The 14,926-nt window shown below is 46.4% G+C and overlaps 1 protein-coding gene across 1 annotated transcript in view; it reads right to left on the minus strand.

Moving 5' to 3' along the window:
• Positions 1-3,308: 3,308 nt before the first annotated feature.
• Positions 3,309-14,926, minus strand: part of LCLAT1 (lysocardiolipin acyltransferase 1) — a 128,130-nt gene continuing 116,512 nt past the window's right edge. Inside the window, exon 6 of the mRNA XM_004686322.2 lies at positions 3,309-7,022. Coding sequence (XP_004686379.1) covers positions 6,520-7,022 — 503 coding nt within the window. The 3' untranslated portion in view covers positions 3,309-6,519. The remainder of the gene's footprint in view (positions 7,023-14,926) is intronic.

Below are 14,926 nucleotides of genomic sequence, written 5' to 3' on the forward strand. Positions count from 1 at the left end.
AGTTCAGTAGAACCAGGACTGTCAGTGAAAAGACCGGCCACTCTGGGCTGGACCTGTCTCTGCAATGATGCAAGGGCTGATGGCCAAACTACCTGGTGCTCACCTGAAAGGAGTCGCTCCTCATTTCTTCTTACAGAGAACCCACATTAGCCTCCTGGAACATCTGAAGCTAGAGGCCAGGTGACCCTATGGCATAGTGGGTTCCAGAATCTTACTTCCATCCTGGAATGTAGTCTTTTATCCCCCCCATGTTTGTCTTGTCGCAGCTCTCTTCCTGCTGTTTCTCATTCGCAAGACCCGCCCTCTGTTGTTGAGAAGGTACCCATGGGAAGCTCTGAGTCTGTGCTCTCAGCATCCCCAGTGGCCCTCAGAAGTCTCCCTCAGCCTACCCCCACCATTGTCTGCAGGATGTCTGGGGTGGGGGCAGGTAATATCCTAGCAAGAGGTGGGTGACATCATCTCCAAGGGGCAGGCTGCTAAACACAGGGGTGCGATAAGCTCCCCGCTGTCTTTGCACAAATCACACATTCTCTCTGGGTGCTGATTTTTCCAACAGTTCTGACTTTTTGTGAATAAAGAAGACTGAGGAAGAAGAAGACATGTGTAAGAAGGAACATAGTGCCAGAAGGCACTTCTATGGTGCAGAAATGTTCTTAAGAAGAAAGGCAACAGCGTGGAGACTTAGTGCTCCCTTGAGAACACTGACTTGGGGTCGCCCCTAACTCTGTGACCTTAATAATAAAGCCAGTCTTAGATGCCACATCTGAGAAATGAAGGTAAGGCCCACTGCCCAGCTTCCTTGCATCACAGAATGCTAAGAAACTCGAATCAAAATGGGTGACTAGGGGCTTGGGTTTTCGGCAGCTTTCTCTACAGGTCTTTGGTGGGGCCTGACCTCTTCGTACCTGACACAGGACTCTTGGGGTGTGAAGTCGGCCTGCACGCCTTGCCCTGCCCTCTGAGAGGAAGGTGTCTGGGCGCATTGCCCTGCTGGTGATGGGGGCAGGGAGTCATTAACCTGAGTCGGAGACCAGGCCTGATTCTAGCGGGCCTGTGCCCAAAGAGTGGTGGACAGAAGTTGCTTTGTTCTGCCTTATCCCTTCCCCCTTGGACATCTGCAAGGCTCCTACCCTTTGACCTTCTTTTCATCCGATCAAGAAAGATGACGCACTGACCCAGCGTCCCCCACTCTTGATATTTTTCCTCCCAGCCTCCATGGAAAGCTTGTGGGGTTATTTCCTGAAAAATGAATGGGGCGCACGTGTTTAGGTTGAATGACATTCTCCTACAGTGGAAAAACTGACGGCATTTAAGGCCTCCCATTCTTTAGGGAAGGCAGCAATGCAATGAATGAACAGATTGCATGTCTGGGGAGAGAGCCTTCCTCAGCAGGAGCACGGGGCAAGCCTCCCGAGGCAGGGGTGCTGTTCATCCACTCCCTCAGATCTTTCCATACTGCGTCATCGGAACACAGTCACCAGCTAATAATGACACAGAAATCTTACCTCCAATTAGAGCATGTTCAGATTTTGCCAGGATCCAATCCAGCTTTCCACTTTGCTGTCATTGTCACATCTCCTGAGTCTTCCCCCATTCCTCAACCTGCAACCATTTGCAAATGGCCTTGCAGGTTTTATGACCTTGACACTTTTAAAGAATGTGCCAATTAATTTGTAAATCTCTCTCTCTCGATTTGGGATTCACTCAAATTTTCTCATAATGAGATTAAAGTCATGCATTTTTTTGGCTAAAATGATGTTGTGCCCTTCTCAAGGGCATGTGATGTAGATTTGTCTTAGCTCTGGTCTTGGCAACACAGATCGCTCAGTAAAGAGGTGTTTGCTAGACTTCCCCTGTGGAAAGTTGCTCTTCTTCCCTTTGTAATTACTATCTTATGGGGAATCACTAGATTTTCACTCATTGACTTTAGTATCCATACATGACTGCTACTTGTAACAAGAATGTGTCAGGACTTCAAATGTCTAACAATTACAATAATGTGGGCAAACTGTCCCCCCCTATGTGTGTAGCTGGGGGATGGTGAGATTCCTGGAACAAGGCTACCCCAGGAAGGATGCACAATTAAAGCTAAGTTGCTACTTTTAAGAGTTCAGATGCTAAAATATTTGGGTAAATCATAACATCAGTCACAAATGATTTCATTCTTGTCAAAAGTGTCTCATTATTTTCCAGAGATGGATATGTTTACATCTTAAAAAAAAATTATCGTAATTTGCAAATTTCTGCACCCAGCTTTAGACTAGAAGAGGATCCTTTCTGAATGACTTCCAGGGAATCACCTTTAAGAATTTATGGTGCAGAAAGAATGGGTAAGCTGCTGGCCTGAACACTGCTGGGAATAAGAGAAATGTGAGACATTCTTATCTTGACTTTCCAGAAACTTATAATACAGCTAAGGTGATAACACTGAAAAAAAATCACTGTAACACGAGAGAGTATGTGATAGAGTCAAGCGAGTTGCAGAGATGAGCTCCACCAGAGGGCATTTGAAGCTGGAGCAATTAGGAAAAGCTTTAGAGCAAAACAGGATTTTCTTAGACTCTAGGCACTAATCTGGTTGGGCATGTTGTTAGCGGGCAGACTGAGGGGCACCCTGGGACCCCCAAACCTGTCTGCTCTAAATGGATTCTGCCATTTGCTGCATAAAGACAAAACATGCCCTTCGTGCATAAGGCCTTCAATAAAAACAAGAGCTTTAATACAATCAGTGTGCCACAGAGAGAAGAGAAGGGGTGTCGTTAAGTTTCCCCATGAAATACCCAAGGTTACCCATCCTGTGGGTCAATGGCCAGCCAAAGAGGGCTGACCAAAGTGAGGCCCAGAAGCCTGACACAAGCCTCAGGCACCTTCTGGTGGGACCATCCTGCCACATCCCGCCAGCCCAGAGGTCAGTGCTGTGCATCTGTGTGTGCGTGTTTCTAGCTTCATTCTATACATGTCAGGCTCTGGTTCCTGAGTCATTTACTCCCTGCTGGGGCCACTCAGCAGGGGCCTGGTACTGGGCCTAAGCCAGGCTGTGGAGCCACCCGCCTGCCCTCTGGGTAAACCCAGAGGTGGAGAAATTCAGCTCTGAACATACTCGGAGTTCAGGTGGGCCCTGACACCACGGAGGCAGTACACCCCTTTTGGTTTGGGTCTTTTCTTTTGTACTCAAGAAACCAAGTCCTGAGCAGCTCTTCCTGAATACCCAGTGTGGTTAGGACCTAGTGTGTTGGGAGTCCGGGGGTAGTGCCCATCACCTGTGTTTTCCTTGTTCCCGCATGATGCAAGCATGCAACACCGGTGTGACTTCCACTTAATTCACTGCACTTTATTCTGGGATATCTATTACAGATAACACAATTCACAATCTTACCAGTGGACATTGGAACTAAGGCCATTCTGTGAGTTATTTTTAAAACTGGATGTTTTACACATAATGGTCTTTTGAAAAATAAATTACCAAAACTAAGGTTCTGTTTTGAAATAAATAGGCAAGACAACTGTAGGGCCATATCTAATCTGAAGCTCATCATGGGACAGACCATCTTTTTCTAGAGCACAAAAAACAGCTAAGGCACCTGTGACCCCAGCTTCACACTCCAGGCGGCTTCACAAAGCAGCGTGTACCAGTGGCCAGTGTTTACAGACCACGTCCTCCCAACGAAGAGCGGAAAGACTTTGACCTAGGAAATACACCGGAGAAATCTTGGAACAAGAAAAAGAAAGGGACCCATAACTAAGGCACTGGAAGCACGTTATTTATATAAAGAACTGTAAACAATTTAACGCCAACAGGCTTCCTCTACTGGCATCTTCACTGACACGTGCGGGAGAGTGTGATGGTGGTGCCAGAGCAGAAAGTCGCGGCGAAAGGGGCACCCCCTCTCAGAGTCCAGCCCTGTGTGCTCTGCAGGAGGGCCCCTTCAGGTATTCCCCTCACCTGTGCTGCCGGCACACGACAAGGCACGCTTTCACTAGCGCTTGGGGCTCTAATCTTTTCTTTTAGTCTTTTGCCATGTTCTTTAGCCGAGGTTTACAATAACCTGGCTTGTTTCATCTCTGCTATCTGGCAGCAGAACTTGGAGCCTCTTCAGCCTCCTTGCTTGCAGGTGTGTATTTTAAGTAGTTTCAAGTCCTGTAGAAACCACACTTGCTTCATTTAAAACCGTTCTGAATGGGAAAGACTCAACACCTGGAGGAACAGCGAGTCATCCACGGGCTGCCCGAGGACTGCGGGTCGCCGGGCAGGAAGAGGGTCTGGAGGAAGCGGGATGGTCCTGGGGTGGACGCTGCGCTAATTTGTACTTGGCATTTTGGCGCCAATGCTAAAGAGCTCTAAGGTCCAAATTGTGTAGTTCTTTAAAAAAAAAAAAACTCTTATAAGTGAAGAAAAAGGCTTTAACAGAGACAAATGTGTAGGCAAACACCAATAATTACAATCTTAAAAGAAGCCTTCTTGCAAAAATAGAAACAGAATCCCCAAAAAGGATTTTTTTTTTCCTTTTGGAAGTCATTTCTAGTTCTTATAAACAAATGCAAGGTTTATCTTCCCCGGGTTTTAATGCTAATGAATTTTGGGTAATCAAAGTTTGCACTTTATCTTATTTTTTAGAATCAAAACTTTTCTTCTTTTTTTTTAAAGAGCTCTCCTGGTAAAAGGCTTCAGCGAGGCAAGAGGAGCCGCCGCAAGTGGAAGCTACCCCGTAAGCTGAGTCCAGGCAGCGGAGACGGATGCTGAGGGGCAGGACCGTCACCTGTGTAGAACCTCGCTTGTCTCGTTCCCTTGTCTTGTTCCCGGTACACTTGATCGTTACCTATTTTGTTTCCAAATAGAATCAAAGAAGTCTGCGAGAAACCTAAATCAAAAACTTATTTTATTAAGAAAACAGGTTAAAAAATATCTCCCAATAACCTTAAAAACCGTAAAGTTAAACAGCTGAGTTTGGAGCCGATGCTCATTAACTAATTAGTAGCTCCAGGCAAGATTAAAGTCAGCCTTGGGGGAGCAGTTAAATGCAGGGTGGTGCGGGTGGTGGAAGCAGAAGCTCCCTCGTGTGCTGATGCTTCCACGACAGTGCCCGACTGCGACCTTTCTGGAAGAGGGGCCGCTGCTCGCCAGGCTTCCAGCTCCCACCTTGCATGGCTCCGCGCGTCGGTAAGTCACTGTCAGGCAAAACAGGACAGGCTCGGTATTCCTGCTGAGAGCTTACACTGGGAAAACAGCTTTGAGAGTGGTTCGAGGCCGGAGGGAGGTTGAAAGGTTTGCGAACAGCTAGAGACTTGAATTGCCTCCCACTTTCTGTTGCGCTGCCTGGCACCCCACAGCAGTGTCCAGAACGAGGGTAGAAACGACCACACGGGTTCTTTCGCCTGCAGAGGGAGGGGATTGTTGCTGTAGGTTTGCTGGATTTTCCACAGACTCCAAATGACAAATATATTGGAGCACAATTTGTCATAATCAGGTTTAAACTTTACTGCTGAAAAGAGGAAGCCTGAGTCTAAAAGAGAGAATCTTCGCTATCATTAATGGATTTATTTTTGTGTGATTGTTTTAGGTTCAGAGTAAAACCAGGCATGGCTTTGGGGGTTGAGTAATTCGGGGTGAACCCTTGTCTGCAAACTTGCGATGGCGCCAAGTTAGATGCCCACGCACACGGACAAAACACAGTAACCTTCCTTTTCGGCAGGTTTTGAGGACACATCTTCCAAAGCGTTTCTGACCCCAGTAACAGAATGTTCTCCTACGCGTCCCTTTAAGCCGGTAAGTGACTTGGTTTACGCCATTTTTAAGGCAGAAAAAGCTCCACCTGTCAGGGCGTTGCCCGAACCAGTATTCGGCATGCAAGAGAGAGTGTAAGTAAATGGTTTTCATTCCTATCTTAAAAAGTTCGAGCAGAGGGTTGAAATGGAGAGCCTGTGGTTGCTCCCTGAGACGCGTCCGGGTCTGATTTTCCACGCGAAAAAAGGGCGCCGATGGTTTCCGGCCTCTGGGCCGCTCGCGGGGCTGAATGCCGAGACCTGGCGAGTCAGGCAGGGCTTTCTGTCAGCATGGTTGGTCACTTTAAGGACAAGGAAGTTGCGTTTTCTGGTCTGGAGGAAGGATGTGATGGGGTGAGTGGTGTAGAAAGGAGTGGCTGATGAGCGGTCGAGGCCAGGAGGAAGGGCTCCTAACCCCAGTACTTGGCCCAGCGGTGAGCAAACCCCAGGTCTGCCTGGGGAGTCTGACAGGAAACCGGATCCGGCCTGCAGAAAATCTGTGTATACCTTGCCTGATTGTTTAATAATATTTCTCAGAGATTGCTCCCTGTGTGCGGTATTGAAATTACATTCAGAGATCTAAAAGAAAAAAAGAAAATTGCCTGTGTAGCAATATTTTCCCACAAAACTAAGTGCAAAATATCTATAACAAATGATGGTAGAAATATCTGACAGTCATGCACAAATCCATCTCCATTTACAAAAGCTTAGACCATTTCCAAAATATCCCCTCGGTCTTTACATGGTGAACCTTAAAATCTACTCATTTTTCTTCTCGTTTATATGTGGCTGTTTGTGAAAAAAACGGTGACATGCAAGTTCAATGATCTCCAGTCCGCCGAATATTCTCTCTTGTAGTGTGAAGACGGCAATCACAATCACAAAGTACCACCGGGCAAAAGTGTAGAAATACACGAGTAGGCACATCGCAGGGCTGAACAGGGTCCAGTATAGGATAGACAGCAGTTTGACCACCAGGACCCTGGGCTCAGACTTGCAGGGTGGAACGGCACTGTGTCCAGCAAAGTGGAAACTCTTCTCCCCCCGGTAGAAGGCACGCAGCCGCTGCTCTTTCTCCTCCCAGCGCTTGTGGCACCAGAGCTGCAGCGCCTCCCTGTCCGTGGGGAGGGCGGCTATGGGGTAGCGGAGCACGTGGAAGTGGATCTCCTTTGGAAAGTCTCCTTGGAGAAGGTGCTTCTCCGTCTGAGGGATGTTGTGTGGGTAGGCCACGGTGATGTCGTGGATGGCATCGAGGTTCTTACCTAGGTTTTAGAAAGGATAAAAATAGAGGCTGAGCAGTGAGCCAGTTGGGCAGCGTGCTGATTCATACTGCAGCGCAGAAGCACGAACACACACACATCAGGACAGAGTGAACCGTGAGGAACAAACAAGGGCTATAAATACTGGTGTTCCTGGGACTTAGGTCAATATTTGCCAGTCATTTTTAGTGTTTTATCTGCTTGCTAATTACCACAAAGAACTTTAGGAAGAAATTATCCTCATTCGCAAAAAAAGAAACCTACCATTCTAGAACAAAAAGGATAAGCACATCAAGATTTGATGCAGGGTTTGAGGTAGGAAGGCACAGCACATGAGTAGCCCTTTACAGCCAGGGTTCACTAGTTTCACGCCTCCTCTTAATATGTGCTTCTTCCCAAGTAAAGACACAAACTTTCACCGTGAACCCAGTATTGTCACGATGGTACTGGAAAGGAAAACCCAGATCAGACTTGGTAAGGTGGTAAGAGCCATAGAAATTCCTTGTGCTTCTCATTTTTGAAAACATACTGACTGGAAGACCCTGAGTGGTATACCATTACCCTCTGCTATCTCAACATTAATCGCTCCAGGGCTAAGTGTTTCCAGGAAAATTGTGTGACAGGTGCTGGACACAGATGAAAACAAACATGGTCCCTGACCTCTCAATAGTTCACAGCAGGAGCTGGGAGACTGGCTGCAGTGCCCGAACAGACCAGAGGGACAGGTGTGAAGGGCCAGAGCTGGCAGAGAGGTGCTCCAGCATTCCGCACCTTTGGGAGGGGGCTGTCAGTGGTTGGAACTTGAACTTAGTTCTGGAGGTGTAACAGGAACACCTTCAACGGCTGAGGGTCACTTCAGGGTTTTTAAGAGGAGGGGCCGGGCTGTTCATTACAGCAAAGACTAGGGATAGCGACAAGAATGGACACTGGGCGGTGACAAAGGGTCTGGCACAAGAGAGTCTGGAAAAACAGTTGGTCATTCCAAGTCAAGAAAGGCAAGAAATACAGTGGAGGTAGGGGCAGAGGAAGTCATGCATCCAGAAAGATGACCTGCACTGATGGCTGATGGGACTGTGTGGTCAGGTGCATGTGAGGTGAGGTGTGATGAGGCAGGTTTGTTTCTGGCCCAGGTTATTGAGTGGATAATGGGGCCTTTGAGATTAGAAACGGAAGTGGAGTGTGCTGGAGCTTTAAGGCAGGATGAGGCGTGTTTGATGGAGTTCTGTGTATGAGGCCCAGAAAGGCTGAGTATTTTGCCCGAGGCACACAGTGTGTTATGCATAGACTGAATGTTTCCTTCTTTTATACCATGTTCTGATGTGGGTTTTATTTCATTACAAAGTTGCACAGTGCAGGTGAAATGAATCTGTGGGGACAGAAATCATTAACAGCAATTGCCTATGGGGTTGGGATCTGACTGGAAGGGAACATGAGGCTATTTTCTGGGTGACAAGGGTGTAGATCACATCAAATTGTGTATTTAAGGCCTTGTAGATTTCACGCTATTTAAGTTTATAGTAATAATAATAGATATGAAGCAGTTACCCCTGCCCTCCATCTCCCTAAGTTTTCTTTCCACCGAAGCTATTAGGTTGTACTCATGTTTTAAAAATATTTCTGTAAATGTTAAGTTCCCTTTATTTTGGGATTTTAAGGTGAGGACCAAGTTTCAAAACTGTCTATGAAATAATTATCCTTTAGAAAAACAAACAAAAACTATACCAACAAGGCATCAGCTCGAAACTGAAGAGTCCTTTAGGGATCCCACATACTACTGAAACGAGGGTAGAAGCAGCTGGACAGAAAGGCTCATGGAGAAAGCCCGAGTGGGCAGTCTCTGGTGCCCAGGACTAGCCTGGACCTGCCTGCTCCAGAGGAGAGAAAGGGGTCTGGTTGGAGGTCATGGGGAAGAAGATTTAACAAAGCTGCATGGAGGCCATGTGCTGACCCCTGAGAGAAGGCTGGGTGACCACTTCCGGGTCTGCTGTGGCAGGAATTTACACACAGACGTGGGTTTTCTGATAAAACATCCAACGGTGACCAGCTGCTCTTTTGACTGCTACCCTGAGCCTGCTCACCCACAAAGGTGGTAACACCAGTTAGACAACAGCCTCTGTCTCGGCAGCACTACCCGTGACTGCTCCTCTAGAAACGAACCCTCCCCATGACTCTATAAGGTGCTATTTCCATACACCTCTCTCCACAGCCCTCAAACCCACTGGCTTCTGCCCCTCACCCTCACCATTTCCCTGTGCTAGTTGCCTGACCTTAACCTCTGACTGGCCGTTTCCACTTGCTCTCACATTGGAGGAAACAAGATGGTTTCACCTCTTGTCATGTGTCATCCACTTAGCCTTTGAGTCTGAGCTGAGTTCACATTTCTTTACCGTTGAACTCCCCTGCAGTCAGCACTAAGCTCTCACTTCTGCCCACCCCCTCCTCCACCAGGGTTACTGTTCCCTCCTCACAGCTTGTCCAGCATGCTCCCCATGAGCCCCACTGCCTCCCCCCTCAGCCTTTCTGTAGCACTCCTCACAGCTCCTCTTAAAGAGCTGCTTCCACATCCCAGTGCTCTATAGATGCGCCTAGAGCTTACTGAGCAAATACAGTCATTATTTGTTATTACGAATTGGCATCAAAATGGTAACAAGTTTCTTGAAATAAAACTTGTTTTTCATCTTTAACAATCTGTGGGGTGGGAGGTATGCATGCCCATGTATACATGTGTGCACTCACACATGCATGTCTGTTCAGTGTCAAATAGCAAGTCCTGAGACCATGATGGGCCCACTTACAGGAATGTTTCTAAGGGAACATTCTAGATTTCCTGCAGAGCAGGGCAAAGAGGTTCATGGAAGCAAACTGTACAGCTTGGCCTCTCACTAGAGAACCACACAGCTCTCTGTTGCTTGCTTATTTCCAGTATCCATAAACTACCTCACAGAGTTGTTGTGGGGATTAAATGAGGTTATATATATATATATATAGAGAGAGAGAGAGAGAAGAACACATAACCCAGAATCTGCTCCACAGTAAGCTCTCAGTAAATGTTAACCACCACAATTAGTATTTATGAATCCTAATGTTAGCACATTGCTTCGGACCTGAATCATAACTTTAGCTTCCACTAGTCCACTAAAGTCAGCACAGTATTTGTAGGGACAAATGCATTTGGCTACCCCCTTTTTTATTAGTTTAATTTCTTTCATTGTTAAGCTTTGTACAGTATTTGATCTCTCCCTCACATGTAATCCCACAGTTCTCCCACCACCACAGCACCGTGATCCATCATCACAGTCTCTGATGCTCTCCCCGTCCCGTCCCATGTTTGCCTCAATCCCTGGTCAGCTTGCAAGTTTTGCCTTTTTCTTGCCTTATGTTGGGTTTCTCTCTTCCACATAAAAGAACTCTCCCATATTTATCACGTTCACTGTATGATTCGCCTGGGCCTTCAAAACACCTACCAGGAGCCACCTAATCGAAATTTTCTATTCAAAACCAAACATAAAGCCATTATCTGAAATACTCTATCTGAAGTCTCTAAGTTAGCTACAATCCAAAAGGCTCTAGAAAAGTCCAAGTAACCAACTCGAGCAGCTGTGCCTTCCGGGAATACTGACAGCAGGTGTGCTGGGGGGCACTCCTGGACATTCCACCAGTCTGTGCTTGCCCCTGGGTGTGGTGTCCTGGAAGCTCTGGGGAACCACATCTCCCGGGAAATGAGCAGTCCCTTACAGGCAAAGGTGTCTTTGCTGCTTTAGAACCCTGGTACCACGCACAGTGCCTCTACTTAATGAAGTTCCTGAGTTGCTTATTTGAATTGCAGCATTTCATGGTTTATTATCTTTTCATCTGGAAGTATGGAAAAGAATTAGCTTTCTACATGAGGCTGTTATAACAGTTTAATGAGCTAATGGAATATAAAGCTCTTTTCATAGTTTGGCACATACACAGTTCTTAAATGCCAGAATCTACTACAACTTCTATACTACAACTTCTATGACTTCCTCTGTGGGACTTCTTTTCAACTTGGATTCTAAGAATTTTTGGTTTTGAAAGAATGACAACAATCTGGGGTGGGGTGAGGTAGGGATTGGGACCACCTTACAAAAATGGAATATTCCAGTTTATTTTGTTTCAGTTTTACTTGTATGGAGTTTACAACTTTATAATTTTAACTCAACATACATAAAATACTATTTATATAATATAAAACAAGAGCAAAATTTTAATTTCAGAAACAAGGGAGACCTGGGCAAGAGGAAAAGAAAGTTAGGGTACACCTGGTTCATTTCCCCGAACTGCACTTACACATCACAGAGAATCAGAGGGGGTTCACTCCAGAGCGCACACGTGTGTGTGTGTGTGTGTGTGTGTGTGTGTGTGTGTGTGTGTGAGATCAGCCAACTATCGTACTAATTTTTAAACCTTGTAAATAAAGGTCTCCAGACAACACAAAGCATAACTTTTCCCTATTAGTTGAAGAGCTTACTTCTCACATCCTGTTAGCAAGAGCTGCCACAACCCCCAGACTGTTGAGATTCCTCTTGCAAGGTCAGGCCTGGGCTGGGGTGGCTTGTGGAGCTTGGCTCACATGTCTGTGACAACAGTGGAATACTTGTTACTCAGGCTCAATCAGTACTTTTTTTTTTAAAAATGGAGAAAACACTATTTCCTACTAGAATATTTTTCATTTTTCTAAAGTTGGATACTGATAGAATCAAAGGTAGTTTCTGGTAGCTTCTAGTCCTGCCTCTACCAACTCTGAGCCCTTGGCGTGCTCACTGTATGCATCTCTATGTAGGAAATACTATTGCCTTTCGTTGGGTTTTGTGAAGGAATAAAGACTGGAAACCGCTTGGAGAAATGCCTTGCATTGAGGATGTGCACAGTTCTTGTTACCGTTAATGGTCGCCTGTACCCTTAAAGCGAGCCTACATGGGGCTGCTAACTTTCTCCTTTCCTTCTTTCTCTGGACTTCCTCCTCCTTGGGAGAGATGGCATGTCTGCTGTAGTGCACACTGCAGTTGATACTCTTACAATACAGTTCACTCATCTGTCATTGGAGAAGCAAAACCATATAGGTGACTGACTCTGGGGATAGGTCTAATGATGTCCTCATGCATGCTCTTCAGCATCCCGACCTAGGCATTCCTGAGCTGAACTGTTGTCTTGGCTCGCTGGCCTTCTGCCGCACCTGTGTTTTTTGTTTGTTTGTTTGTTTTTTCTTCTTTTCTTCCTTATAAGTCAAAGTTAGTACTACCTCTTTTTCCAAGAAAGACCCAACCTTCAGCTGGAAAGGTGAAATTCAAAACAGTATCCTTGTGAACAGTCTTGCTTATGTAACCTGAACTTGGTCCTTGCAAATAATTTCAGGGACCTGTATTTTCACATCCCCATGTTTCTAAATTGTTGAACATTTTTGTTTTGTAAAGATTGTAAAATCTTTTCAACTCCTTTCCATTCTGAATCTCCCTCATCTGATGGCACTGGTTCCCTGGCTCCTCAAATCAGTCATCTATACAGTGTTTTAGAAAGTCTTGGATAGAGTAAATGGTAGCTGCCTGGAGGGAGAAATAAGTTATAAACAGCACATGCAATGCGATTCCATTTTAAAAGTTTATAGCGCTTTTTCAAGGCATGTTGTGTGTATCCAACACTTTCCAAAACATTTTATGGCAGCCTAGGATTTGCTAACTTAAGTATCTGAAAACAAAAGATATTTTGAAGTCGTTTACCATAAACAACACTTACATTAATATCTTTATGAAGGATAACGAGTGGCTTTCTAGGATTAACTACAGCCGTGGTTTATCAAGCTGGACCAAAGGATGTGAACACCTTCACGTGCTCGCCTGCCAGTCACACGTCCTCCGTGGTCTGTGCATGCTGCTGTCAACCCTCCTGTCCTTTTGTCTTGAGTCCCTGCCAGCCAGCTCTGGCCCTCACCCCTCCTTCACTCTCACTCACGTCTCCTGAGCACAGTGGCAGCTTTCTCAAGCCCCCACCCTCCCGCAGGCCCTTACTTGCGTCATGCCCACTGGTGCTGTCTCGGTGCTCCTCTGGGTCTCGCTGGTCACTCGAGTCACTTTCCTACGTTGCTCAGTTTCTGATCTATAATGCTGGGTGCCCCGAGGCTTGATCTTGCTCTTCTTTACGCTCATTTCACAGCTGTCAATACCGGATATGAGCCAGTGCCTCCCAAATCTGAGTGTCAGTCTCTCCACGTTCCACATTAATGTATTTGACTACTAATGTGGCATCTCCTCTTGGACGACTAATTAGTATTTCAAGCTTACATTGGGCCAAACTGAACTTCTTCCCAGTCCTCCCCCCAAAATCTGTGCTTTATTCCAAAGGTAAAGCTGTTGTCCTTCCAGCTCAGACCCACAGCCTTGCAGAGTCACCCTTGTTTCCTCTTTCACCTGCAGTTCACATCTGGTCCATCTACATTTTGCACCCAGAATCCAGGCAGTTCACACCGCACCACCAACTGTACTGCAAGTCACTACTTCTCACCTGGATTATTACAAACATCTAACTGGTTTCCTGTTGCTGCCCCCATTCCGCCTCCCTTTATTTTCGTCACAAAAGCCTGAGTAACACCTCATAATGTCAGTCCAACGCTACAGCCTGTGTCCGGGTGCCCAGTGGCAGCCTGTCTCAGGGAGAAGCCCAGGCCCTTAGGCAAGCCTCCGCACCCTCCCTGGAAACCTGCTACCTCTCTGCCTTCATTTCCAGGCTCACTCTGCGCCAGTCACGCACAGTCCCGTGTTCCTCTGAACACACTCCATCTCAGGACCTGTGCTGTTCCTCCTCCTGAGACGCTCTTCCCCAAGCCACCCTGTCAAGGACACACCAACTACCGTATTTTAAGTGGCAGGCTTCCTTCTTCCTTGATTTATCTTTCTCTACAGAGCTTATCATTTGGCATACTAATCATCTGTTTACCATCATGCCACTTACCTGTTTTCCTTCTGCTAAAATAAAAATGCGATAGGAGTAACCTTTATTTATTTACCAGGGTTCCCCCTCATGTTTTCACTGTGATCAGTAAGTGTGTGTTGCCTGAGACTGAGTAAGCAGAAAAGGTAAAGTAAGCTGAGCTTCCTCTCTTGTCTCTCTCTGTCCGGAGAGGGCCTGACAATAGAGCCTTTGCTAGAGGCCTGCAGTGGAAAGCTGCATGGGGAACTAACAAGACAGTAGTTGTGATGACCAATTTTCTAGACCACGGGACAGCAGGCGGGCGGGAATGGACGCTCCATTTTTCCATGAGCACCCGACATGCTCTGCTGGGCCTCACAGTTCTGCCATTTTCACTGCTGTTTGTGCAAGTGCTACAATCGACCGTTAACTTCATGAGTTGCCAGGTAACCTGAGATAATAAAAGGCTTCAGGTCAAGCTGAGCAATCAAGGTCATGTGTGCACTGATATGAGGTCAGAGCTGAGGACCAACATCAGCTCTCCACACGGTGCCACAGGGTCCCAAGTCGGGATGCAGTCAGTGTGGGGAGTGGCTAAGCTGGAACCTCCCCCTCCCACCACCTTAACCCCCCTCAACGGAATACTTTCTGGTTTATGGCATATTTGACAATGTTAAGTATATAATTATCTGAAAATGGGAATTCTTCCCTGGAATTCTTGCAATCCCCAGCATTTTCTGTATCATTTCTCTGATAACTAAAGGCAGATCATTAAAGATGTCACAATACAGCCTCTTCACTAATGGAGGTATTATTATAGAAGCATTTGTTTCCTAATCAATCCTCAAGGGTCCTTAAACAGACCCTCCAACCTCCTCAAAGAAAGTCTTGCTGTAGTATGTTTTCTTTCTACCCATGAGACACACACGGTTTCCACTAGCCGGAAAAGACTCACAGCCGCCATTTCATCGTGCAGATCTTAC

Source organism: Condylura cristata, unplaced genomic scaffold (genome assembly GCF_000260355.1).
Source record: "Condylura cristata isolate star-nosed mole 26May11 unplaced genomic scaffold, ConCri1.0 scaffold00020, whole genome shotgun sequence".
NCBI lineage: Eukaryota > Metazoa > Chordata > Mammalia > Eulipotyphla > Talpidae > Condylura > Condylura cristata.